The sequence below is a fragment of the Manacus vitellinus genome, unplaced genomic scaffold (genome assembly GCF_001715985.3).
Source record: "Manacus vitellinus isolate BGI_N305 unplaced genomic scaffold, ASM171598v3 scaffold_8_pilon, whole genome shotgun sequence".
NCBI lineage: Eukaryota > Metazoa > Chordata > Aves > Passeriformes > Pipridae > Manacus > Manacus vitellinus.
The window spans coordinates 10,176,854-10,203,414 of record NW_021940864.1 but is presented as its reverse complement, the minus strand read 5'-3'; the positions used below and the strand labels follow the sequence as shown (position 1 = coordinate 10,203,414).

Below are 26,561 nucleotides of genomic sequence, written 5' to 3'. Positions count from 1 at the left end.
AAAGGGAAAAGGCTAAAGAGGGTATAGGTTACATTTACTACAAGATAGAAGCTTTCTTTGGAAAATTAGTATTTTAAATAACAAGAGACTTAAAAATTATTGCTTTTATAGAAAATAAGATACTTTATTTTAGGGGATGAAGAAAAAAAAGCCAAGAGACCAGAAAGCAAGGGGAGGGGGCAGAGAAGGAAAAAGAAAGAGTGGGGGAAGCGATGGAGTCACTGGCACTGCTGTAAGGGCAGCAGCACATTTTTGGCTGACAAGGGAAGCTGATGCACAGTCAGTGGAGATGAAGGCTGCCCAGAATCCTGTGTGCATGATTAAGTTCTGCCTACAAAATCATTAGGGTTTATGGTCACTTAAATTATTACAAACCCAAATATAAATGTTTATTTTCTTAAAATGGATTTTATTTCAGTTTGAGGGTTCTGTTTAAATGTGACATGCCTGTGCAGCCAGTAGCATGAGCTGATGTGACTGAGCCAGTGCTGTTTCCTCCATGAGCTGATGCTTCACTTCCTGCAGCGAGTGGGTTCACTTGGGCCTGCCAAGGCTGCCATGGAGGGATAAAGAGGGTTGGACCTGGGTTTTCCATATGTCCTTATGTGTTTCCTGCTGCCCGTGTATTTTTTTTTTTTGTCACATCAATAACCACTTTTGTGAAAGGTAAAAAGTATTCTGTATCATTGATTAAAAACTGTGAGAAACATCCTTGGTAACCTTGTGTTGCTCCAGGTGGTAAATTCTGCAGTCCCTTCATCATTTCAGTAAGGCAGAATACTTTTCAGTGGCTCGCCTTTTATCCTAACACTTCTAAAACATTTTTATACATGATCTTTTTCAAAGGTACTCTGGGGGATTTCCACTCCCTTGCTGTTTTAAAATGCTCATACTGTTGTGTTAACCACAAAGCTTACGCTGGTGCACTCTGTCTCTCTTTCTCTCTCTCTCTCTCATTTTCTCCCCATTGAGGACCAGCTACCATTTCCAGGTAAGGCTTTACCAGAACGTGTCTTGGTAATGCTGGCAGGATCTTACCATTGCTAGAATTATTTCTCATTTCTGAAGGGCTCTTCAGGGGTACACTGTGGCACACAGGGGTGTGAGTGGCACAGGGCTGTGCTGGGGGAAGGCTGCAGACCCCAAAACATCTCAGAAACTGCCTTCACCCCTGAACCAGCAAAGTGGTGCCACAGTGTCATAGGGGTGAGTGGCAGAGCCTTGTTGCTGAAATTTCTGTTGGTGCTTGGGAATGTGCAAGCCAGGGATTGCTACAGAAGTGATGGGAACAAAGTTATTTTCCAGCTATGAGTGTGATTATTTTAAGGCAAAAGTTCTCTGTATTACTGTAACAATATTGTGTTGGTTAGACATAGAGAGATAATGCAAAATTAATTCATTATTTTTAGAACATCCAGGGAAAACAGTAGATGTAGCAAAGAAATAAACTGGTTGTAAAATCAGAGCTGCTTCAGCACCAGACAGACTTCATTGGTTGTAAGAGGGTATTTTTTAATTTTTTTTTTTTATGCTATCTGTGTTGTAATCTGTGTCTTAAAAACCTGCTGATGTCTAGTCTTACGGGAATTCATTGTAATGCTTGACTGTACCTCTACGCAAAGGAAACCCTACTGTCTTACTCTGCTTAGTGAAAATTTGCCTATGGAGATTAGCAAACTGATGCTTGCTTAGTAAGATTTTACTGTGCCTTAACAATAAGGTAATACTGGAATTTGGATAGGATAGTATTGTCTATATCCAAAAGAAAATGTTTGTTCTGCTGTCCTTTGCAGCAACATCCCCTCTAGGTGCTCAGGCACATATCCAATAGGAAATTGTTGCTATTAGAAATATTCTGTCCTGGGTACCAGCTGGTCACTGCACTGCAGTTTTGAAGTGATTAGGATAACAGGAGAGCAGCTCCTGAGGCTGACTTAGTGCCAGGTGAAGTGGAAGTATCAGCAGTGGGTCTGTGTTGGTGCAATAGGGGATCCTTTCCCTCCGCAGCCTCTCTGCTGGGGTGACACACGTCATGCAGCTGGGGTTCTTCTCCCCCATGGGGACTCTGCAAGTGTGTTTTGTTGTCAGCAGTCAAAATGTTGTATCTCTTCTGGGTTGGAAGGGACAAGGATGATCCATCATGTCAGATGTCATAATCTGCTGTTTTCACATGACTCCATATAATTTGCTATATCTTAAACATGTATCTCAAACTGTATAGATATTTTAAGCCATTCTTTAGCAGACGCTGTTACCTCTTCCACTCTGTATGTTAAGAGTTGGGGCATATATTTCTTGTCCCCAAAATACAGTGTTTTTGTAGAAGGCATTATAGTAAATAGTAAATCATGCAACTTTGTTATTTTAATTAAAAAATATGGAGGTAGCTAATCTACCTAGCTTATAAGGCAACTTGGACAGGGTCATTTTAATGCAAGGTATGTTCCCGTCCATCATGTTTCTGCCTGTCAGCTCCCAATGAAGTGACTTGATCTTAGACCTCTAAATTTGACAAACTTTTCCCACTGTGACTAAGACAGGCTTCCAGTTCTGATGTACCATAAAAGGTACATAATTTGAGAGAGAGGGACAGGGCATCTTCTAAGACTTGTCCCTGCCAGGTGCCTTAGGGCAAAGCAATAGAGCTGAAGTAGAGCTATAGGAACATAGGTGTATAACTTTTTTTCTATTCCCTGTTGTATGTATTTCATGGAAGCATGGTAAGTGAAGAAGTAATCACAGTGCTTTTTATTGAGCAATACCCCAATCCTGGAGAGTGCTGAACATTGCCTTCCCCTCATGCAGTGAACATAGCCATGCTCTCATCCCCCATTTGCTGGGCAGCAGGACCAAGGATCCTGTCGTCTAGTCCATGCATGGTGACCAGATCTCTGATAACAATGCAGATATTTGCCCTTCTCAGTCTAAAAGGCATGGGTGGCATCCAGTGCCTGTGCCTCAGGTCTGCTGTCCTGGAAGTTTTGGTGCTGCAGCCTGCTGTAATGGTGCACTCGTAGCTCATATGTGCTGATCTTTTAGGGGGGTTTGGCTTCATGTGAGAGGAAACAGGAGAAAAATACTCTCTTTAAAAAGAGCACCCACATTATAGGGAATGTTTAATCTGTGTGCAGAAAGTATATTTTTGTGACTAAAAGAAGTTAATCTGTCCACAATAGTTCAATGGGACATCAGGTTTGTATATGGCCTTTGTCCATTCTGACTACTGGTGCCATAGATAGACAGCAGCACTGCTGGAGGGGAGCTGTTTGAACATGGCTTTAAAATGTTAATGCCATTTTATATCCTAGTAAGTCATGCCCATACTGATTTTTCTACTTATTATTATGTTGTACTCATGTCTTGCTCAGTTTCTGAACAGTTAGAAATACTAAGTGGGGTGTATTTTAATGGAAAGTGTTTGGGCTCAATTTGGTGTGGTGGTAGTTAAAATAGGATAGCCCACATTTAGTAAAGTTTATTTTTGTTATGAAAATTCTCCTCCTTGGATTACTTCCAGTGAATTTAAAGCATCTGTGTATAAAGAGTTGTTCCAGAAGCATTTTGCTTGCACAGCTATTGGTGCAGGCAGGGCTGGGATGCTGAAATGGTAGGAAGGTGCAGCTGGGAGCTTTTTGTGCTGTGCTGCCATTGAGCTCCCACTCATTGGTAGCTGTTTATAGGACTTGGGCTTAGTTTTTAGTGAGTCATACTGCTTTTTTTTATATGTGGCCAGAATTAATTCTATTTATTTCAGTATATGGAAATCCGGTTTTTTTAATGTGTAGATTTTCAGTCTCCATAAACTGGGGGGTTTTTTGTGTGCGTGCTGTTGCAGTGGAGGTGCAGTGAAAATCCCTTTACTGCATGCACTGTGTGTCTGCCACAAGAGCATCATTATACAGCATAAACCCGCCTCTCTCTGCTATTTTAAAACAGCACTATGGTTCACACGTGTGCTGAAAAATCTGAGAGTACACAAAGACAGGACACCTTCCCCTTGCTGTTAGCTGTGAGCAGGCAGAAGTGAAAGCGTCCTGGCCAGGCATCAGCGTAAGCAGGAAATTGATTCAGATAACCCTGGCGTGCTCTCACTGTCACCAAAAAGCACTTTTTCCCCTGACGGTTTCCCTTTGGTTTCAGTACAGAGAGCCCGGGTGCTGGAAGCCAAAAGTGGAAGAAGAGCTTCTGTGACCCGCCCGAGTCACTGGTGAGCACTGGGATGGGAATTACTTGCTGCCTGTGATGGTTTGGATCACATCCCGCCGAGCGCTGGCTGGCACTAGGTCTGGCACAGGGCTGCTGTTTCTCAGCTCCTCTCCCCAGCTGATTCACACAGGCACCTCTCCAGCTTGGGCAAAGCATTGCCATCCACAGGCCCTCTCCTGGGGCAGCCCATTTCCTCCAGCAAAACAGCTGCAAACCCTGCAGCAAACCTTCTGCAAGGCTGTCAGCAGTGGCAAACATCCCTGCTGGGCACCCAGAGGTTTCCGTTCTGCACTCTTAGCAGGCAGGATCACCTTTCACCTGAAATGCTCTTTCCTGTGCCCTGAGCTGCCCTTAGCTGTGCAGTGCAGTCCTGAGTGAGGCTGAGGTGGAGGAGGGTCTTTCACGGAGGGTCTCCAGTTTTTGGGTTGGGTGCATTATGAAAGTGTTTAAGGAGATAAAGGCTCTCATTTCAACAAGAGAATTGGAAGGTGTTGTACCACAGCAGAGTGTTCCTTGCAGAAAGAGATGGGAATGATTTTGGTTGATTTAATGAACAGTGAGAGCTCTGAAGGAGTTTCTAGATAGGATTTTGGGCTGGTGACTATGTTTCTTCTTAATGCGTCCCATAACTTTTTTTGCCTAAAGCATCTGTTCACCGCAGCTGGAAGAAATTCTGGAGTTAAGGAAGACCTTTAACAGCAAAATGGATAAAACATTGATTTTTTTTTTTTTATATGTGTTTTTAGACTGTGTGGCATTAGCTTGCTAAACCATGCCATCAGATGATGTAAGTAATGGAGTGTAATAGGACTCAGGAAAGTGGATGCCATGTAAATGGGAGAGAGCACTAATAAGAAAAAGGAAGGAAAATTGTTTCAGGGTTCTCACCTGCTGACAAGAGAATGAGTTCTTAGGCAGTTCATCCTGTAGGTAATCTGTGCTGTGGAAATAGATGGTGACAGCTCTCCATCTGCCTCCGAAGCAGCAGGCATGCTCTGCTGCTGGCATCTGCTACAGAGGCAGCCCAGGCATGAGGGTGGTAATCCCTCAGGCTGCATTTTGGCATCTCTGGTTGACGTGAAGAAATTAGAATTGGTCCTTATTAAATGTAAGGGAACTGGGAACCCCATTTTCAGAGAAGAAAAGGTCAGCTGTTTAAAAATGAAAGGACCAAATGGGCAACCACCTCTAGTTTGAAGCAGGAGGCTGTTCATGTGGAGGGACCAAACAGGGTGATTTGCAAACTCCAGTTGGAATAATAAGTCTTTATGCCTGAAATATGATTAAGGTTCATATTCCTGAGGGCTGTCGATGTTGGGTGATCAGTTGTGCTGGAGTATGTCAGACATTCAGCCTGGTGGATAACAGGGAGACCCTCACAAGCTGGGAAGGTAAATACTGAGTACAACCATGATCAAGGGTGCTGAGTTACAGGAGCACTCAAATGTTTGCTGTGGAATACATTTTAGTTGTTTAAGTGCTTTGGCTTGTTTTTTGTTCAGGTACGCTAACTGTCCACAGGAATTCCTTGCCCAGTGTGGGTTGTTAAAACAGAAAGGAAAATGGATGTTGCTTTCTGAAGCCTGATGTGGTCTGTGGCAGTGCTGCACTGTGCATAGCGCAGCACTAGTCACTGCTTTCATGGGCCAGGAACACACTGCAGCAGAGAGGCAGGGCAGTGTGTCTGTACTTGCCATATTATTTCATGCCAGCCAAAAGGTTGGTGGTGTGTTGGCCCTGCTTCCCTCCGAAGGCAGCAGATACCTTCAGTGACCTTACAGCAGCTGAGTGAGAGCTCTCAGAGAGGTGCTGAAGCCAGTAAGAGTGACTTGAGTGTCTGACAGGGTGGGTGGTGAGCACAGAGGAGAGATAGCATCCCGTGGCACCGCTATAAAATTGAGCACTTCTCCTGTGAAACAGTCTGAGAGCTCAGGTGTTGTGCTTTTGTATGCATCCTGTAAGGAAAATGTCTTCTGAGTGCAAAGCTACAAGAAATGCAAACCAGAGTGGCTCTAGGTCTTGAGCTACTTGCAAAAAAACTACTGTGGGATTAAGGGACTGGTGACAAAGATCTCGAGGTTTGTGTCTTAAGGCTGGAAAAAAATGTTGACAGTTTTTCCTACTGGGAAATTGCATTCCTGTGCCACATATGAACATCAGTAGGTTGAAAGAAAAACTTACGTCACACCTCTGATTGCAATCTCACTTTTCTTTCTTTTTTTTCCACCACTTCTTGCAGACAGGATTAATATAGCCAAGGACTTGCACATAATTTAATAAAACTTTGAAAAAATAGGAGTTTACTGCTATAAATGAGGGATCAACAGAAAAAAGAAAGATGTCAAGTTAAGAGGCTTCAACTCCTGCAACACCTAAACTGAAGGTAAAATCCCCTTGCTGCCTATTTTTTGTATGCTCCTTGCTGTGAACCACAAAGCCACCTCCTGTTTGAAGCAGTGCAATGAACTTGTGAAGTCATGTGGGTGGGCTCTACCTTAAGTGTAGACTTTCCTGGTGAACATTAGGGCAAAGACTAGACCTCTGCTTTCCCCAACCGTGTCTGACTACTGACTCTTGTAGTTTTTTCCAGACTAAGAACTGCTGCAAGAAAATATTAAAAAAAACCCACAAACATAAAGATCTCTGTTTACAGATTGTGATACTCTTTTCCAAAGGAGTGTGCTTTGATGCTTGTCACGTAATTATCAATTTGGAGTTCTCTGAGCGTTTTGTTGTTCTTCCATAGCTGGTGCCGTGTTTCCCTCTGGAATCTGTCTCACCCCTCTGCAGATGCCAGCCCTCCCGCGAGTGGCACCCTGCTGCAAGCAGTAGCTGATGCAGCGTGGCTGCCAGTGAGTATTTGAAGAGATTCCCCCTGTGTCTGGTTCCCAGTGCAGCTCCCATGGCCTGTGACGAACCCACTGCTCCCTCGGGCATCTTCACACGCCAGAACTCTGCCAGCACCACCTCTCTGGACTTTGAGCCTGACACCGACTACAAGTTTGTTGAAACCTTAGAGGATCGGTACAAGTGCGCCTACTGCCACCTCGTCCTTCACAACCCCCACCAGACAGGATGTGGGCACCGATTTTGCCAGCAGTGTATTCTTTCTCTGAGGTGAGTGCAAACTCCTCCTGTGTTCGCAAACTCCCCGTATTCCCTTTCCTAAAAAAAAATTCAATGTCTTCTATGAATCAGCAGTGAGTGCCATAATAGTATTACTGCTCCAGTAAGACGCTGAAGGAGTCAATGGAAAGACTCTGATGAACTCAATGACTGCATGCTCAGTGTTTTAAAGGTGTCCTTAAAGACCATACCCAGTGCTGGTGAACCACAGGGAAGTCAACATTAAGAAATTGTTATGTAAGCTGGAGCACTACTGTGTGAGATGCTGTTTCAGTCTGTCTGTCTGGCATGGTGCTCTGCAGAGAATTTGGGTTTGGTGATGTCTCACAGTATTGGCACTGGTGGTTAGATTAAGCGGTGTTCACTTTCTTCTGTAAAATTTCTTTGGAAAATTTTTTTTAGTGGAGTTATAAAATTGTTGTTAGTATTACCTGATACTGCAGCCAGATCACAAGGCTGCTGGCATCTGCTTGGGAATTATCTGCTACAAATGACTCTACCCCACAGACCTGTCTGGGAATACATTATGTACTGTTTGCTGTTCCTGAGGGCAAGATTTCTCCCGGCAAGGCTGCAGAGGAGCCTCTTTATGTGGATGGATGTCACTAGTTACCTTTTGTGAATTTTAGATGCTTCATATTTGCTGCTTTCTCTCTGGGTTGCATCCCTTTTGTACTGCCTCAATAAGTGTTTTCCTGCCCCTTATTACAGGATTTCTCAAAGCCTTTTAAGGCAGCAGCCATTAGATCTTTCATTGGTGTAGCAAGGAGGGCACTGCTTCTGCTAGGCAAAGGCTAGGTTTAATACACAATGGGATTTTTTGAGATACAACATTTGAGAGCAGCAGATGACCAGAGAGTGACAAAGTCCTCTTAATTTAAAACCATCTTATGGTTTTTACCATTTAACATTCATAGGACAAACTCTGTTTTCTGTTACACATTCACATTCAGATTAATGCCCTCGTAGAACTCTGGCCAGAATTTGGCTATGTGGTTGGCAGATGAAAGTGGATTCAGAGCACTTTTTTGTTTTTATGGTATCTGGTATCATATGACTTATGTCAGAGTCAGATTATAGCATAGCCCAATTTCATAAAATAAATAAAATTTTCTGTGAGTTAATATGACTCTTCTTATGCTCTAGGGAGTTAAATGCAGTACCCACCTGTCCTGTCGACAAAGAAACAATAAAAATGCACGAGGTAAGTGACCGTAGATTTACTTCAGCAGGCAACATCTGCATGGAAAAGGCAAGAGTGCTGAGAACAAGGTGGCTCTTAGTCCTCAGAGCAGAGCAGGTTTTTGTCTCTGAAATGATGCTAAGGGAAATAGTGTACTCAGTGATGCTCTCCCGGAAAGGAAGTATGACTGTATACATAAAGATTTATTTTTATACCTCTCCGAAGTTATTTCATTTTAGTCTTCCCTATTTTCAGTAAAGTGTCAAAGAGTTTCACAAAATTCTAAATCTTCCCTAGTCATCAGATTTTTTTTTTTTTAGTGGAGAGTTTATTGACTTACTTTTTAATGCCCCATCTTGCTGGGTTATCTTGTTTATTTAGTTGTCTTTGCTTTCACTTGGCTATAACTTGCTCCTTAACTATCTCCATTAGATCTCATTAACCCTGCAGACTTAGTTTACTTTTGGGTGACTTTTAGAAGAAAAGATAAATTCATCTGTTTTATTTTACAAATTACTGTTGGTTTTGGTTGTTTTGTTTGGGGTTTATTTGTTTGTTTGTTTTGTTTTCTGGTGTTCTGTTTGGTTGGGTTTTGTTTTGTTTTGGGGGTTTTTTTGTAATGGATTAATTTGTTCTTATTTATATGCCAAGGCTTAAAAGTATACTACTTTTAAGTATACTTAAAAGTATACATACTTGATCATGTCAGAATGAATTTTGTAGTGAAATCAAATGTCTGCTTCCTCTCTGTTGTACTCCTGAAATGAAGCTGTAATCAGACTGTCCATGTGATTTTTGTTTTTCCTTTGCCACCTTCTACTTTGTACAAATTTTGATGACAACAGTGCAACATTTACAGTGCTCCTTACAGGAAGAGCTCTTAATAAGACTTAAAGTTTGCTCCAGGGGCTTAATTTGCTTCTGCACACACAACTGAGTACAGTAGAAAGGATGTTTCGGCATCGTCTCCATCCCAAAGGCACACTGCACTGCTTGAACATTGTGGAGTGTGCACAGAGCTGGATGGCCTTTAGGGCCTGTTAGCTCCAGCTGCTTTCTTCTAGGTACAGGCAGGCTTTGACAGTGGTTATATAGCTCCTGTGCTACTAGTCCTGCTGGGTGTGGGATGGATCAGCATCTGTGGAATAACTATATGGGGAGAAAGGCCTGTGCTTATTAGAAATTCATTTATGGTTTTATTTATATTTATAATATAAATTTTCAATATGAATTATCAGGAGCCATACTCACAATTACGGAGTCTACACTTGCATGCTTAGGAGATCTGTAGTGATATTTTGCTCTTTTATATTATTCATAACATCCTATGTGGCTGCATATGAAAGATGGTTTGTTTCCTTTACAGGTATTCAAAGACAATTGCTGTAAGAGAGAAGTTCTCAATTTGCATGTGTTCTGCAAAAACTTTCCTGACTGCAATTCAAAAGTAATTCTGGGACGATATCAGGTTAGTTTGCTTGATCAGATTTTGAAGCCTTTGATTTTCATGACAATTCTGTGTATTTATGATCAGCTAAATCCCAGTCATTGTCTTCAGAGTTATTGTAGCAATTTGGTTTAAGTACAAAAATTATGACTTAGCTATACACCATAAGTAACAAATATTATGGCTGTTACCTTGTTCAGCTTGACCTTTGGTTATTTTTTTTTAATAAGAACCATTTGCTTTATGTAGTTTTAGTATATCTAGTATTATTATGTAGTTTTAGTATATCCAGTGTGTGTACATATTCTGTATGCTTAGGTACCATATGTTGATTCAAGTCATACTGGCCAAGTCATACTGGCCATTTGGGCCTTTTTTTGGTGTATCGATTGAATAAAAAGTGAAAGTCATACAAAGGACTCTGCCAGCTGTTTCTGTGGGTCTGCTGGGTAAATTGCAATGAAATACTTTGGGGTTTAATTTGCTGTTGTGTGTTGCAGGAGCATCTTCAGCAGTGTTTGTTTGAAAGCATGCAATGCACTAATGATGGATGTTGTGATCAAATTCTTCGGAAAGACGTGAAAGAACACTTGAGCCAGCACTGTAAATTTCGAGAAGAAATGTGTCAGTACTGTAATACATATGTGGTGTTCATTAACATAAAGGTAAGATTATGAAGCATTCCCTGGGAATCCCTAGTATGTGTTTCCTCTTGATGTTACTGAGTGAAAAGTCTCCAGCATTGCAATGGTACTTAACAACTCCTGAAACAAAATTTGGTTGAGTAGCTGAAGGAGAAAGTATAATAAATATGCTTTAAATAATACCAATTATTGATGCTCTCTTATGAACAACAAGGTGATATGTGGCTTGCACGTGTATGTTTGGGATTACTTTTTGCATAACTTCCTCTATATGCACTACTTCACAAAAAATTCAAACCGTTGCCTTGTTCTGTTTCTTTTTCCCCAGAATCATGAAAAAGATGACTGTCCTAATTATCCTGTGCCTTGTCTCCAAAATTGTTCACAAATAATTCTGAAAAAAGAGGTACTATTATTTTTTCATATACTGCAATTCAACAGATCACATGCATTTATGAAAACTGAAAGCTGCATTGCAGACCACATTGGCCCATGCCAATAAAATTTCATTGCTCTAAGTATTTTCTTTGATTCTAAAAGGGATATATCTCCCATCTTTTAAGTGTGTTATTTGGTCACTGTAAGCCATTGATGTTTTGTAGTATGGAAAAATACCTATCTTGCTTATTGACTCTGAACACTCGTTTTCCTGTTTAAGTGGTTTGCAGTTGTCATGACAGTGGCCTTTATTCACCCCTGATGCAGGCTTTCAGATTTTATAAGTGCATCAAATGACTTAATATTTATTTCATTCCAAACTTCTGTGTTAATACATGCAGATTGAAAAGCACCAGGCTGTGTGCCCTGAGGCAGAAGTGGACTGCCCCTATAAGCAGTACGGATGTCTTGCAAAGGTACTGTTTTACAGATCTTTGTCTTTACTAGGACTGGACTTTGTCTCCCAAGCCAATCAGAGTCATTAATCAAAATAAGCATTTTATGTCCTTTCACAGTCATTTCTAACATTGGCTAAGATGCTGTGCTAGAGAATCAGGACTGCCATTCCCTCACTTTCAAAGCACAGAGGAGACATTTTGAATGTTTTCATCAATAAATTTTTTACTAACAGCTTCAAAAATCAGCTTATTATTTGATTCTTTCACTTCCTCCTCTGCCTCACTAAGGTTAAAAGAGGGAAACTTGCTGAACATGAAAACACTGCCCTGAGGGAACATATGCTGCAGATTTTAGACAAGAACTCCCGGTTGGAAGAACAGGTAAGTCGTGTTTAATGATCACTCTTCAGCGGTTCTTGACTGGTTGGAGGACGATATGATACTCTACATTTGTTGCCTAGTTTAGCTCAGCTACACTTTAGAAGACTGTTTTTATGGTCTTCGCACACCTCAGAAGTCAGAATAAGCTTTTCTAGTGAAGTCAGTCAGTTACATGGAAATCTCTCTGTGCTCAGGTGTGTGTATTCTCCACCAGGCACAGTGGGAGGCTCGTTGCCATTGCTCACCTCATTTGCTTTTGGTCTCTATTTACAGCAGATATGAGGTTTGGAGATAAAGCATTTTAAATTTTCATTGGCTGGTCAGGTTACTCCAGAAAGGAGCCTTTACATGCCCAAGTCACTCACTCTGTGAGTGACTCTGAGAGGCAGCAGCAGAGCCAGTTGCAAGCACCTTTCTGCTCATGATCACTTCAGCAGCTTCCAGCAGGTGACACTGGGTGTACGCCCAGTCTTACTAAGGTGAATGCATCCAAACTGATGGTGGACTTCCTCTTTGCTTGTTTATGCAAAAAACAAGTGTCCCAAAGCGCTATAACTTGGTTTTGAAGTCTGTATCCCTCGCTGACTCATGGCTTTTACTGGTTAGGCCTCAGTCGAGGGGAAAAAAATGTATATACATACACCCAGAAACACACATGCACACGTGTGCAAATAAGGATATATTATCCCACTATAGAGCTGAAGGGGATGGGGATGAGAGATATGAACCTCTTTGCACCTGTAGCCACACAGATCTATTCGAGTCTGATTACCTTATGTTCAGTTCTTGCTAGTGCTTATCCACAAGCTGTGAATTAAGTAGTGCTCTATCTAGCTCAGTTAGAGGCTTTGTGTTGTAAACTTTTCCACTGCCACATATGTTTTAATTTCTTTATTGTATATTTTGGTGTTCCTTAGTATTTATACTCTGCTTTTCCCATCTGTAGATATCTGACCTATATAAGAGCCTGGAATGTAAAGAGATTAAAATCCAGCAGCTGGCAGAGGCCATTAAAAAGTGTGAGAAAGAATTCAGACAGTATACACAACTGTTTGGTAAAAATAGCAACTTGATGGTAAGCACACAGGTGAGACTTTGATTTTACCTTTTTTATCAATTGCTTTCTTACATTCTGACATGTTTATCCAGTACTAGTTATCATTAATAGCAGGGCAGTAACTAATCTCCACAAGCCCTTTTCGTTTTTTTACACTATGGTATTGTCTTTTCATTTTAATCAATAAAGATGTTTCGTTACCTGATGTGGGCAAAAAGCACTTTACAAATCCTTGTGGCCAGATGCCCATGGCAAATACAGTGGTATAAATTTGAATAATTTAGTTGAGTGAAGTGATGCAGCATGAATGGATCCAAATGAGGGATGGCTTCTCAATCCATAAATGTGCTGAATTAATCATGAAGGAGCATTTGAGGTAAGTTCCTAAGCCAGCTGAGCACTTTCAATGCACCGTATAGATGATACTGCTGACATGCTAAAGACTTCATTATCTTAATTCAAAGAAAATGGCTGACTTTATGGATGTCTCTTGTACTTCTACTTCCCATGTTTTCTCAATGGCATGAACTGGGAAGGCTTTGGCCAGCCACCTGGATAAGTCTGCACGCCTGGAATCACAAGTGAAACAGCTAATACAGATGGCAAACCAGCAGCAGAGTAAATTAGACTTGCGGCCCCTGTTTGACACAATCGAAAATGTAAAGCAGAAGATTGCCCTGATGGAGACATACGATCAGCGCTTGGGTATGTCAGCACTTTGGGCTCTTTTCTGTGGAGGGGGCAGTTTGCTGATTTGCTGGTAGCTAAGTAGAGGCTCTGGTGCTACAGTCAGTCAGTTGCAGCTCTTCGCTAGAAAGGGCTTCCTTCCTCTTGCATTCTAAGACCAAACCATGATGGTGTGAGCTGTGTTCTCCCGCCTTCCCCTAATGCACAATGTCTCCCGAATTCCTGTGGCACTGCAGGGCCAGAGCACTGGCCTTGGTCTGGCTATCCATCTTCAGGCCTTCAATCTGGTTTGTAGGTACCAGTGTTTCTTACGCAACTACCAGCTGCAATTACAATTTAAAAAGTTAACAGCTGTAGTCACACTAGTTCATAGCCTGTACTCAGGCTTGGGTAGTTGGGTAGTTAAGTTTTGTCACCTTGAGTCTGGGTGCTCAGACAGTTTTATTTACGTTTCTCTCTCTCTCTTTTTTTTTTTTTTGTTTTGTTTTGGTTTTGGTTTGGTTTGGTTTTCCTATTTCTTTTTTTGTTTCCCCTTCTCTCAGTTGTTTTGGAAGATCAGTCCAGCAAACATGATCTCCAGATCAATATTCACAAAGCACAGCTCAATAAAAATGAAGAACGATTTAAGCTTTTGGAAGGCACGTGCTACAATGGGAAATTAATCTGGAAAATCACAGACTACAAGATGAAAAAGAAAGAAGCGGTGGAAGGCCGTGTCCTCTCCATAGCCAGCCAGCCCTTTTACACCAGCCGCTGTGGGTACAGGTTGTGTGCAAGAGCCTACCTGAACGGGGATGGCTCAGGGAAGGGAACACACATCTCTCTCTACTTTGTAGTGATGAGGGGGGAATTTGACTCGCTGTTGCTGTGGCCTTTCAAGCAAAAAGTTACACTTATGCTTTTGGACCAAAGTGGGAAAAAAAATCACATTGTGGAAGTCTTTAGAGCCGACCCCAACAGCAGCAGTTTCAAAAGGCCAGATGGGGAAATGAATATTGCCTCCGGATGTCCCCGCTTCGTGCCGCACGCGGTCCTGGAGAACACAAAGAACACCTATATCAGAGATGACACTCTGTTTTTGAAAGTCGTCGTGGATTTAACTGATCTGGAGGAATTGTGAAAATTGTTCCCAATCAATGTGACTGCTTTAACCATTAAGAACTGCTTTCTTGGTGACTACCAGCCATGCAATAGTGAATTGCCACCAGTTAAGCTACTGAGAATGTTTCACAGCTTTTGGACTCATAATGAATTGCCAAAGTGTCAGCCTTTCCTTTTTTAACCCTTTTTTCAAGACTGCATTTTTAAGGCAGCTCGAAGTCCGGTTTGGTGCAAGCATGCATTCAATCCAGATTGGCTCAGTCCGGGCTGGGGGGAATGCTTTTTTCCCATCACCAAACTGGTGTTTGGAGATGAAACTCCTCCAGTAACCTCCCTGGAGCCCAGGCAGGCCTGTGGGCTCCCATCCCTCACACAGCAGTGAAGCCATGCCCAAACGTGCAAGTGCATTTCACCTGCCTGCAATAGAAACATTTCAACATTAGCAAATTTGAATCAATATGTCTTGGTCCCTCCATCTCCTGGATTTTTGAAGAGGGGAGAATGCCTTCAGTTAGGCAGGGAAAACATTTGCCAAGTATCTTGCATTTTTGTAATTTGTTTAAATTATCTTTTTCCAGAAAGCCCAGAGGAAGGCACCAATGCCTCTTATTTTTTTAGCCTGGTTTTTCAACTATATAGAGTATGCCCAGGTCACAACAGCTTTCTTATGTCCTTTCCTTTCCTGCCTAGTGCCTTGGGACTGATTTCCATTAGTAGTAAACATCCACAGTCCCCATCTGAAGCCAAAAGCTGCAGGCACTTCTCACCTCTCAGGACATGGCCAGAGGCAGGGCACTCGGCCAGCCTGCTAGCTCTTCTTGGCTGTGCTGTTGGAAGAGGGGCAAAACTCCTGTTCTTTTTCTTCCACATCTGTGCAAAATTGATGTTTTCTGGCCTACAAACTTTATAAAAGGCAGGAAAAGCTTTGGATATCTGCCTGGGAGAAAGCCCACGTAACATGCACTGTTCCTCTCTCCTAGAAATTTGGATGTTAGGGGGAGAAGGGGGAAAAGGGATTAGGGAGTGAGGTTGCAGTAGGAACCCAATTCTCACAGATAGTGCAGCTCTAGTGTTTGTTAAAGGGTGACACAGCCACCCTTTAACAACTTGTTGTTCAGTTTGAAGAACTTCTTGTCTGAAGATTAAGATTTTCAGACAACACAGTCAGCAGTTGTTACAAAAGGGCTGTAACAACTGCTGACTGTGTTGTCTGAAGATCTTAATTCTCATTCCAATTTCCTTCCATACTGCAAGGGAATGTGTGCATTGTATGGGGTTTATTTGAGACCCACTAAAACTATCAAGGAACAAGTGACACAGAATACACGTGCCTTTTTAAAGCCTTTTGGGTGCTTGTAACAGGGATGTAATTTTGCATTCTCAGCCATTTTGTTATTACAAGTGACAGAGTTTTGCATCTCTCATCTCTCACAGATCAGGTAGTGGAACACCACAGCATTATCCATTGCTCCAAAGCTTATCAAGAGACAGCAAGACAATAAGCTGGATTTAGAGTAAGAGTAAACTAGGCAGGATAAAAATCAAAACGGGGCATGGACTGAAAGGTATAAGGCAGAAAATTCAAGAGGGCAAATGTGGCAAAATGAAAAATGCCCTCTCTGTGCGGGATGTTGATATCAACTAAAATAATTCAAGGTTTGGTACTAAGATGAAGGCAAAATACTGTATTTTGTATCAGCAATCTTATTGCTAGACATTTACTTTCCCACGTGGTTTTCAGGACGTAACTCAGACACATATATTTTCAAATTGGGGGGTGGAAGGGAAGAGACCTTAGTAATCTATACCTCCTGGTGGGTTAGCACATCTGAAATCTTTGTTTTCATCTGGAAGTCCTTTTTGTTTTACAATGTCAGGATGTACTGAGCCACCAAAGGGGCTTTCCGTGTTCCCAGAAACAGATGGCAAGGAACAAATTTTATTCTTTTGTACCACCATGATTGACTTCAAGAGTAATTTCAGCTGTACAGCATAAAGAATTAGGCCTCATGTCCCTAGCATTGTTACAGAAAGAGAAAGCTTGGTTTGACAGTGGTGTGGCATTCTGTGTCATCAACCCTGAGCCTCAGATGTGGATTTCATGTTATTACTTCAGTATTTGTCACGTAACTTTCAAAGTGACACAACTTGCATAATAACCACTAATAACTGATGGAAATGTACGAACCGTGTGTCCTGGGACTCCTCAGTACTTTGAGTATAAAATACAGAAAATGATAAAGAACTTGGACAAGCAAGGGAGGCAAGATGGAAAGGATGTGGTCTGTATCCTGGCAAATACCCAGCCCTCTCCACCTCCACCACCCCAAGCGTAAAATGGGGATAATAATACTTGCAGAAATGTTAGAGCTATTTAAATGTTTGTGAAGAAGTTTGAGCATGAAGAGAGCTAAGTATTATTAAAACTCCATTTCTAATTGTTAGAGTAGGCGATGGCATAGTGATGTGGATAAGTGTTTAGTGTTTTCCTAGACAGATTTTGAAATCATGTTTGGTTTTAGCCAGTTTGTACTGCAATCTCTCCTCTACCTACTGGTTGGGTTTAGGTTTTTGCCACGAATATTCCTCTTAAAATTTTGAAGCACAAATGATTCGTCCTGGGTGTTGGAAACATCCCTTTTGACATACTGCCTGTTTTATAAAGAATTAGTTGAGAAAATTGGGTTTTTTTAAAGGCAAGACCTTCTTTAAATTGGTTTTTTTTTATTACAGTAATTGAGAGATTTATGTTAAAATTTTCAGTGATTTTTTTACTACTTGTAAACAGGATTTTAAACTTCACCCCATTCCTAATAAAGAAAAAAATATGTTGTATAGCATGAATTGTCAGGAAGAATTTTGATGTTGCATGAAAAAAATACCAAAAACCTTTTCAATAATATTGTACTGGATAAGTAACCAAAAGAGCTTAGGGTATTTCTACATCAGCATCTAGTATGTTTCTTACGTATTTATTGACAGTTTGTAGTTGTTTGAATATCTCTTACTACAATGCAGGCATTTTTCTAGCCAAATGTCTTCACTGTGTACATAAACTAAAGTAAGAATAAATAACTTTACCATCCTTCTGGAGTCAGTGTGGCCTAATACTCATTTTGGCTGCATTTAAGGAGATTTTTACAAGGATGCAAAGTACTGGATATTTGTTTATAATGATGATGATGATAACCAACAAGCAAAAACACTTCTTTAGATTAAGAATCAATGTATTTCATAGATGTTTTTGTTTACGCTTGAATATCGTAAAGCAGCTGCACATAGAAGTTCAGTAAATTCTAAGCTAGACCAGACGAACATCCACAAGGTCTGAGGACCCACCGGAATCAGAGCGGGATATTACTTCTGTTTGGAGCCGCTTTGGGGTTGGATTTGTTTCATTTCGGACCAGAATCAGGAATTGTTCCAGTATCCCATGATTGCTTTGTGTCTGGGGACATGGTATTTTAAAACGGGGGACGCAAAACTTGTCAGGGTGAAGCCCAGAGGTTGGAAATGCGCTCGGTAATGTGTCACCGCCGACCCCGTTGCCGTGTGAGGGGCAGGAAGCGGCGGCGGCGGCTCCAGCCCTTCCGGGTCGGCGGGCGGGCCGGCCGAGCGCGAGAGGGGCGGCAGAGCGGGAGCGGCGCCGTCCCCATCCCGGGTGGTCGGGCAGGGGGATCGGAGCCCACGGGGACAGGCGGGCTGGGCGCGGAGCCCCTGACAGCCGCGGCGGTGCGCGGCCCCGGGGCTTCCCCTGCGCGCCGGGTCCCGTGATCCAGCGGCAAGCCTGACACGGAGGGATGTGGGGAAAAACCCCCTTTGCGTCCGCACTGGCGGTGGCACGAAAACAAGGGGGTTGGCCTCCGGTTCCCGACGCGAGAGGACGCGGCCGAAGGCGCGGCCCCCCTCAGTGTGGTGCAGTGTGAGGGCAGGTGACGTGGTCCTGTGCCGTGTGCTCTGGGATGGCCCTGCTTGGGCCGGGAGGTTGAACCGGGAGACCCACTGTGGTCCCTTCCAACCAAACCCGTTCTGTGATTCTGTGGGGCTGCCCTCAGGCGTGTTCGCGGGTTTCCTCGGTTTCCGCACTGCCTTTGCCTTTTTTTTTTTTTTTTTCCATTTCCAAAATCTTTTGGAAATTATGTTATTGAATGTACTTTTGCCTCTTGACTAGATATGGATAAAAGCAAGGATGAAAAAAGTAGGACGCTGTGTGCAACTTCAGAAGAAGGGCTGAAGGTCCGAGGTAGGCACTGCTGGTCTGTTGCCCTGCTCTGGTGTTGGGGTTTGGATGCTCTGTGTCAGTCCCCGACTTAGACCCCGATACTGGGCATGGCCACTTGCTGATGGTAATTAGCAACCGTGTAATTAGTAACCGTGGCACACGGGGGCTCACTGTGTTTAAGTTCTGCGAAGAGTCGTTTTTGTAGACTATAGTTACTACTAGCGTGCTTGTCACTGTTACCTTGTGTTGTCCTAAGGAAAAGAAAAAAGGAAACGAAAACGCAGCAGAAGCAGGTCATCGTCTGTTTCATCCACATCGTCTTCTAGCAGCACATCCACCTCTTCCTCTTCATCACGCTCTTCATCGAGATCATCTTCTTCGAGTAGTAGAGGTAAGCTACCTCCACATGTGCACATGATGTTTGCCAGTTTTGATAGTACTCCTGGAAACATTTAGAGCTTGTTTTAAATGTGGCTAAACCACCAAAAAGTGATGGTGCAGAATACTAATGTTGTGTGTTCAGTGTTTTTCTATAACCTTTTTCTATTGCTGTGTTAAGGTGCCTCTTTGTAGACAGTTTGCAATGTTCTTTTGTTAGTTTAAGTAACTTAAAAATAAAAAACTGCCATTTAAAAAAATGTTACTTTGTAACGATATGTTGTGTTTATTTAAACTCCTTTAATCATTACACTTTCAAAATACAGATCTTCTTCTACTTCACCAGTCTATTTAGACCTGAGTTGGGGTTTTTTATTCAGTCCTGCTTTGGTCTTAACATTTCAAGCATTTACCTTTGAGGACTCACATAAAGTTGGCATGTCTGCAGAATCAGTAAATCAGGTATTTTCAATTTCCATGTTAGACCAGTAAGAGGCAGTCAGTTAATGTGTTGCTTTCCTCTGAGTTAGTTTCAACCAGTGTCAATGTGTTTAGCTAAATTAAGGCATTTTCTTTCTAGGTTTCACATTTCTGTATGCCTTATCCATAAAACCAAATGCCTTTTTCAAGAATTCTAAACTTAGAGGATTTGATTTTGTTGTTTGTTTTTCCTTAACTTTAGATTTTCCTAAGTCTAAATCGAAGAAAAAGAAAAAAGAAAAACACAACAAAAAGGTAAACATTTTACAAAGAGAAATATGGAGTTTACAAACAATAACCTTAAAGGTCATGTGAGACATAATGCTGTTGTCTGTGGCTCTGTAAATCTGAATCATGCTTTTAGGGTTACAGTAGCTGAACTGATTGGTTGGCATTTAATTGACTGTATACAAAAAAAAGAAATAATTTAGAAGTTACTTTTACCAGTCATTGCTGGTCCAGCTAGCATTCAGAGTAGTCTCTGAAGAAAAGAGTAGTGGGGAATCTTGATAACTGTATAGAATTTGTCAGAAGAACTGATTTTTAGTCAGTGAGAGAAGCAGGTAGTAGATTCTTGCTGTAGTAATTTTTCTATTTTATCAGGACCTTCTGTTCAGTGATTTTGTATATTGGGGTTAAACGAGGACAACATTAAATGGGAGAGAACAGGGAATCAGACCATTTCTGTTTCTCAGGGTCCCAAGGGTTGCTAACCCTGCTGTGTTACTTTCTGTATTTCAGCTACTACCTGTCTGGCAGTGGTAAGGGCAAACAGAAGGGGTGTCTTGATTAGTGAGGGCCTTGAGATATACTTGTGGATTTGGTTTATTTTACCCTTTTGAGTCTGTAAGCCTAAGAATATATGTCTTATTCTTGTAGAAAAGGAAAAAAGAGAACAAAATGAAGAAAAAGAAAGAAAAGAAGAAAAAGAGAGAGAAGGCAGGACCTGTCCAGCTTTCCAAGGTATGCTTGTGTGAATCTGAAGCTCCATTACATTTTTCATCTAAATACTTAATCTGTCCTGTAATAAAAATGTGTATAACATCCCCAGTTTTATCATAAACAAATAGAAATCTGTCTGTATTGTTTTGAACAGTTAGGAAGTATAAAAGATTATCATCTGTAATTTTACTTGTGATTTGTAACATTACAAAATAAAGCAAAGCTTTTTTAATGTGTGATCTCATTTTAGTTCTTTAAAAACAAAAAGAAGAATGAAAACTACAGCATGATAACCGGAAAGAAAATTAAGATGAAAATTAAGAAGACTAAGGAAGATATAGAGGTAAGAGTTAGAATAGTCTATATATTCCTAAAAGAAGATACTGTATCTTTTAATATTTTTGCAATAGTACTGTCTTTTGTAGAAGAGTCAGTCTTGCACTTAGGGGTTGTAAATTGAGTGCAGCTTTTAGTGTGGCTATGGTGCCATCTGAGACATTTTAATTCATTCTTTTGGCAGGGTTTGTATTACGAGTGGGCTTGGAATACTCAGGCATGAGTAGATAAACTAAAGGGTGCCGGTGCAGGTTCTTAGAATTTCAGTCTCTAATGGTTAGCTGATTCATAGCTTTCTCTGTTGATATAATTTACTAGTTTTAATTGTACTCATCTTCTTTCAGTCTCTCGTGATCAGTTGTGGTAATTGCTGCTTTACTGTGTTTTTCTAACACATGCAAAACTAGCCATTATTTAGAGAGGAATTAAAAAAAAAGACAACAGTAGTATTAGGACCACGTGACCATGTGTTCTCTCAAAGCAGTCAAATGTTTTTGCTGAGATACCCAGGGAAATTGATATAATGAGTAGTGTTTTGTGCTATTGCTATGAGTGTTTGGACTCAGCACTTATTTAATAAGTTCACCCTTTTCAACAATTTCCACACCTTAGAGTGGCCTGCAGAGGGCTCTGGTACTAGTCGGTATGGGTTAGAAGTGCTACTTCGTTGAGGTATATCCAGCTTGGCAGATTCTGGTTCAGCAATAACAATTCATTCTATAGGTACTGAAGCAGATATGAGCATTCATAAAGCTAAATTTGATCTAAAATGCATTATCTTCTTTCTGGGGCTCTGCAGTTTGTGTTAAATTATGCTTGTCAATTCTGTCCTAGTAACCTGCTCATTACAATATTTAACATCAAATATTTGATATTGGTCCTTTTTTGATTGGTTCCTGTGGTCTTGCTGAATTGAACAGCATCCATTCTTTACAGTATTTAAAGATGCGATTTTTTTATAAAAAACACTGAAACAAGTGTTTTGACTGCTTGAGCCATCTCTTACGTGGAGAAAGAACCTAAATTCAATGTTTTGTTATGCTGCAAGCTGCTGTTTTTGCACAGAAAAAACAATTATACCTCCCAAAGCACAAGACTTGCTATGTGTACAGTGAAAGTCGCCTCAGACACCAGAGAACAGCATCTGTTCTGCTTGTGAGTTCCCTCCTGAGCAGACCATGAGCTACATGATTACAGCCCAATGGAGCCTCTGCAGGGAGCCACTTAGAACATGTATCCTGCAATAGTGACAGTGACAGCTTGTCTCCGAGGGCATCTGTCCCCAGGACCCATTGCCTGGTGCTTCCCCCGGGGAACTCACACCCAACTGATAGCTAGTTAGATCCAGCTGTGTGAATGTGGATGTGAAAGCCCTACAGAAAACAGGGATCTGCAGCCTTGCTCCACTGAGTCTGTTCAACTGTTCAGCTGCTGCCTCTGCTTCTCTGCCATACAGAGAGACCGGAACCGTGCGCAGCTCCTGGAATTTCTGAACTCTGCCTTGTAACAGGAAGAGTGCTGGCCAAGGACTTGGAGATACACCAAGTCAATGATCATCATGCCTAGCAAAACACTAAAGGGAAACTCAGGGAAAAGGATGCCAAGTTCAACAAGACCAGACCCTCCTGCTGAGAAGACAATCGGGATTTCCTTTTTTAATGGCAAAATGAAGAGTAGCTAATAACTTGCTAATGAAGATCCATGTCCTCCTTTTGAGATCCTAAGGTAATAGCCAGGCTGTGGTGTTTTTAGAAAAGCCCAGGAGTGTGTCATTGACAATGATAAGAAATGACACACTGAAGTCAAATAATGTAATTTCTATCCTAACTGCATGCAGAATGCACTGTTAATTTCAAATGTCTTAATTTTTCTAGTAGTTTAACCAGAGTATTTGTAAATGTCTGTTTGAAAGATGAGGTGTTTCTTATATGTATATTTTTTTTCTGGTAGTGGTTATACTTGTCCTAAAGAGAAAAATGACCTCTGTAAATAGAACATGCTTTTACATAAATGGTTTTTTTGGAAGTTCACTAACTAATATATTGCTTTCTTTCAGAGTTTGAGATAGGATCTTTCTCTGGACAGTTTATTGCTCTCTCTCACTAGAAAATGTAAAAGCAAAATACTCTAGAGCAATAACAGTAGCGAATGATTTGTATCCTAAAATAGAAGCAGAAAAGGTCTCTGATTTTGTTTATCTCAATCAGCTGTTCAAAGGCAGCTCACAATAAATAGTTTACCCCCCCCATCTGGAGTTGCAGTTCCTAGACCTAAAAACTCTGGAGTTCTGGCCTGCCTTTCTGATCCTTTGAGTTGTGTATCAAATCTTTCTCTGTCTGAAGTGAAGCAAGACACACACCACATACCTTACCCTAATGGAGAAAGAGCTGCAGGAATAAATCAGAGGCAGGCAGTGCCAGTGACTCTCTGGATATGTTGACAGCCCGCTGTGAGATGAGACAGGTATGGATATGCAGCTGGAGCCCAGCATAACTTGTGTGTTAGCTGTGGTAGTTTGCTCAGTGCTTGTGCTCTTCCTTCCTTCCTTCCAGAGCTTGACTTTTGGTTAGCCAGCAGGCCCCTGTGAACATAACCCTGACGTGGGAGTCCCACTTGAATCGCTCGAGAAGCAAGTGCTTCCCAGGAACTACTGTTTAGGAATGCCTGAAAAAAAGGAGTCAAGGGTAGTTGACTTTGACAAGAGCTTCAGGTCTACAGCAGTCAGAGTGTGGGGAGTTCATTAAAGAGCAAGTGGAAAACTCCTTGCATCTGTGTCTCCTGCGGTGTTTTGAAGTAAACCTGAAGATCTGAACCATTGCTCAAGGGATAATTTTATAAGTGTTTTGATGTGTGAAACCTTCTGAAGATGCTAGAATCCTGTCTTTTCCCTAGTTTTCTTTTATTGTGAAGCATTTTATAGTTGTTGCAGAGATGTAATTCTTTAGAGATTAAAGCCCTGATCCAGAAAAGCAAACCATTACATCCTTATCAACATAAAACTTGGAAAAACATAGGTAAGAACTGGAGTTTCCTTGACTTGTAATCTGGCAATGGAAGCCTTTTTTGGACGTACTGCTCTGAAATGTCAGTAGGGGGAAAAACAAACAAGAAACCCCCTTTTTTTTCGTGAGGATAATGCTTTGATTTGTACTACTTTGGTATATTCTAGCCAGTGATGTCAAAGGATCTTGCCCAGATAAGCAGCTTTTTTTCTCTGGTCTTTGCATAACAAGGTTAATCCCAAACACTCTCCTAGAAGACACTAAAATCCTTCCAATTCCTTAGGTTTTATTTTATATAAAGATAGTATAATTTCTGAAAATTTGTCAGGGTGGGGAGGGAGTAGAAATTTGGAAGATGGAAAGCAGCAAATAGGAATGGGAAACGTGGAGATCACACTTGTGAAGAACTGCGTTGGTTCGAAGGTTCAGACTTAAGTGAAATAATTCGCTTTTTGGTGCTTTCGTCAAGATTGTAAAAACTCCTTCCCTGTTCCATACTAGTATGGAAAAGGCAAAGAGCCTTTAGAAATATGATGTGGTCTGTTCCTCTTTTAGGGTTTTGGTAGTTGCTGACTCTAATGATGCAAAAACAAGTCAAACCGCTTTTTCTTAAAAAACAAACAAATCCTTTTTCTCTTTCTTGCTGTTTCAGGACAGGAATTTTTCCTGCTCAGTTCTGACATGCTGGATATGCTTTAGTGATGCTTTAAAATATTTCTATGCCAGCATTTACTTCTAAGGAATCATTTCTTTTAGAGAACCAAGCTGCTTAAGCTCTGTGGCAGTGATTCAGTTTTATTCTCTCCTCCCCAGTCAGTTACAGATGGTGTCTGAAACTTCCCATCAGTTGCTGCTTTTATAAACCTCCTTTTCTTTCCTACCCATCTCCATGCAGATTCTCAGGTTTCTAAAGTGGTTTGAGTAATGTTGCATCCTTTTTTTCTCTGTCTTTCCCCACAAACATTGAGATCACATGCTTCTTGGGACTGAGTATCTTTGAGACTCCTGTCTGGAGCTGGCCAGCAGATTCCAGTCCTCCCTAGTGAGCACAGGCCCTTACAGCCAGAATAATTGTCCATGCTTTGCTGCCTCAGGAAAGAAGTTAATTTTGTTGATTTTTTCACTAAAGCATAGCTTCTTAATACTGCTTCAAATCACTATTCTGGCAGCTGAACCACAGACTGAACCAGATGTGAGGGTTAAACAGTAAGATTGTGGTGAACATCAGGTTGAGAAATTTGTATGAGGGAACTGTGAAGTGACATGGAATGTCAACCTGATGGGCAAGGGGCTGATAGAGAGACTTGCTACCAGGTCTCAGAAAGGTGCCTACTGTGGGTGAAGATGCAGGCTGGAACAATAGAGCAATAGGAAAGGTATGAGATAGGGATGGAGGGAGACTGCTGCTGTCAGAAGTCATGGTGTGGGGCCAAGGTCAGATGATAAGGGGCTGCAGAAGCTTACCTTACTGGGCAAGTTGAGATTCTTCCTAAAATGATGAATAATTGATGAAAAACTACCTTGTGTGTGTATGACAGTCTTCGCTATCACACTCAACTTTCTGTGTCCCTGTACCATTTTCCATTCTGGAATCAGAACAGCTGAATTTTTCTGACAACAGAAATTCCAGAAACAGAAGACACTGTGATTCTTTGTTACTCGTTTCCTTTATGGTTTGCTTGAAATTCACTCTTTTGCCCACACAAAAATGTAGAAGAGATGAAGCTGAGGAAATGTGTATAAATACCACTTTGTCTTGAAAGAATCTGGCTCCGTGGAACTAAGGTGTATCATCCTGCAGAACTGAGATGGGTCTGCAATTGTGGTAACTCTTCAGTATTTAGTATGATTAAACTTGGGCAAGTTGTGCTGTTTTGATGTACCTGGGTGTTTCATGCTGCAGGAATGTATGAGCTTCCCAGTCATCCTCTGTAGCAGGAAAATCTGAGTGAGCTCTATACAGAGGGGAAGAGCAGAGGTCAGAGAGGCTAAGTGACTTGTCCTGGGATCACCTGCCAAACCTGCCCTGGTGTGGGGATGGGCCCTGACAGCTGAATGGAGCTCTGATGGCCTTTGGTGTGTAAAACTCATGATCTTTGCTGTGCATATTTAGTCTCCAAGGTTCCAGTTCAGCTCTCAAGGTGGGGAGCTCCACTGTGATTTGGGGACTCCATGAAATGGCTAAACTTTACAGGGTATTGGGTTCTTCTGAAGGAATGAGGTCTTGGGCACACCTGGGAACCCTCCAGCCTGCTACTTGGTTGTACTTGAAGCTGTAGGGGGATGAGCTTTTGAGGAGCTGCTGCTTAAAATTACTGGCAAGCACCCAGCCACCTAGTTCCATCTGTGGACAAAATTAATCATCAAAATTACTGTCCAAAGCACAGATCATGATGTATTTGGCTGTTGACAACAGGGGTTATTTTCCTGCCTGTTCAATTTTGGTCTTAAATTATGATTCCCAAGGAGTTTGACACATCCAGTGTTGTCTGAGGGACAAGCAGGACATGGTGCTGAGGGGTCTACAGGGACA

The 26,561-nt window shown here is 41.6% G+C and overlaps 2 protein-coding genes and 1 long non-coding RNA gene across 5 annotated transcripts; all 3 read left to right on the top strand.

The window, feature by feature from the left end:
• The first annotated feature begins 4,159 nt into the window (after nucleotides 1-4,159).
• TRAF5 (TNF receptor associated factor 5) lies at nucleotides 4,160-14,787 on the top strand. Of its 3 annotated transcripts, none has more exons than XM_018085386.1 (12): nucleotides 4,160-4,207; nucleotides 6,446-6,589; nucleotides 6,953-7,323; nucleotides 8,479-8,536; nucleotides 9,882-9,983; nucleotides 10,463-10,627; nucleotides 10,935-11,012; nucleotides 11,386-11,460; nucleotides 11,731-11,823; nucleotides 12,770-12,898; nucleotides 13,417-13,585; nucleotides 14,110-14,787. In XM_018085386.1, the coding sequence occupies exons 3-12, from the start codon at nucleotides 7,109-7,111 to the stop codon at nucleotides 14,685-14,687; spliced, it is 1,662 nt and encodes a 553-aa protein (XP_017940875.1). In that variant the 5' UTR covers nucleotides 4,160-4,207; nucleotides 6,446-6,589; nucleotides 6,953-7,108; the 3' UTR covers nucleotides 14,688-14,787. The 3 variants fall into 3 exon arrangements, with proteins under 3 accessions (XP_017940875.1, XP_017940874.1, XP_008931169.2); XM_018085385.1 differs by having other exon boundaries at nucleotides 12,770-12,910; XM_008932921.3 differs by lacking the exon at nucleotides 4,160-4,207 and having other exon boundaries at nucleotides 6,206-6,589; nucleotides 12,770-12,910.
• Nucleotides 14,788-18,193: 3,406 nt separating this feature from the next.
• LOC108641757 (ADP-ribosylation factor-like protein 6-interacting protein 4) lies at nucleotides 18,194-20,513 on the top strand. Its single transcript, XM_029965098.1, has 5 exons — nucleotides 18,194-18,329; nucleotides 18,840-18,911; nucleotides 19,147-19,281; nucleotides 19,951-20,003; nucleotides 20,490-20,513. The coding sequence occupies exons 1-5, from the start codon at nucleotides 18,194-18,196 to the stop codon at nucleotides 20,511-20,513; spliced, it is 420 nt and encodes a 139-aa protein (XP_029820958.1).
• Nucleotides 20,514-20,625: 112 nt separating this feature from the next.
• On the top strand, nucleotides 20,626-25,906 carry LOC108641814. Its single transcript, XR_001922294.3, has 4 exons — nucleotides 20,626-20,711; nucleotides 20,941-21,033; nucleotides 22,483-23,489; nucleotides 23,579-25,906. It is a non-coding gene; the product is annotated as an uncharacterized LOC108641814 (long non-coding RNA).
• The last annotated feature ends 655 nt before the right edge of the window (nucleotides 25,907-26,561 follow it).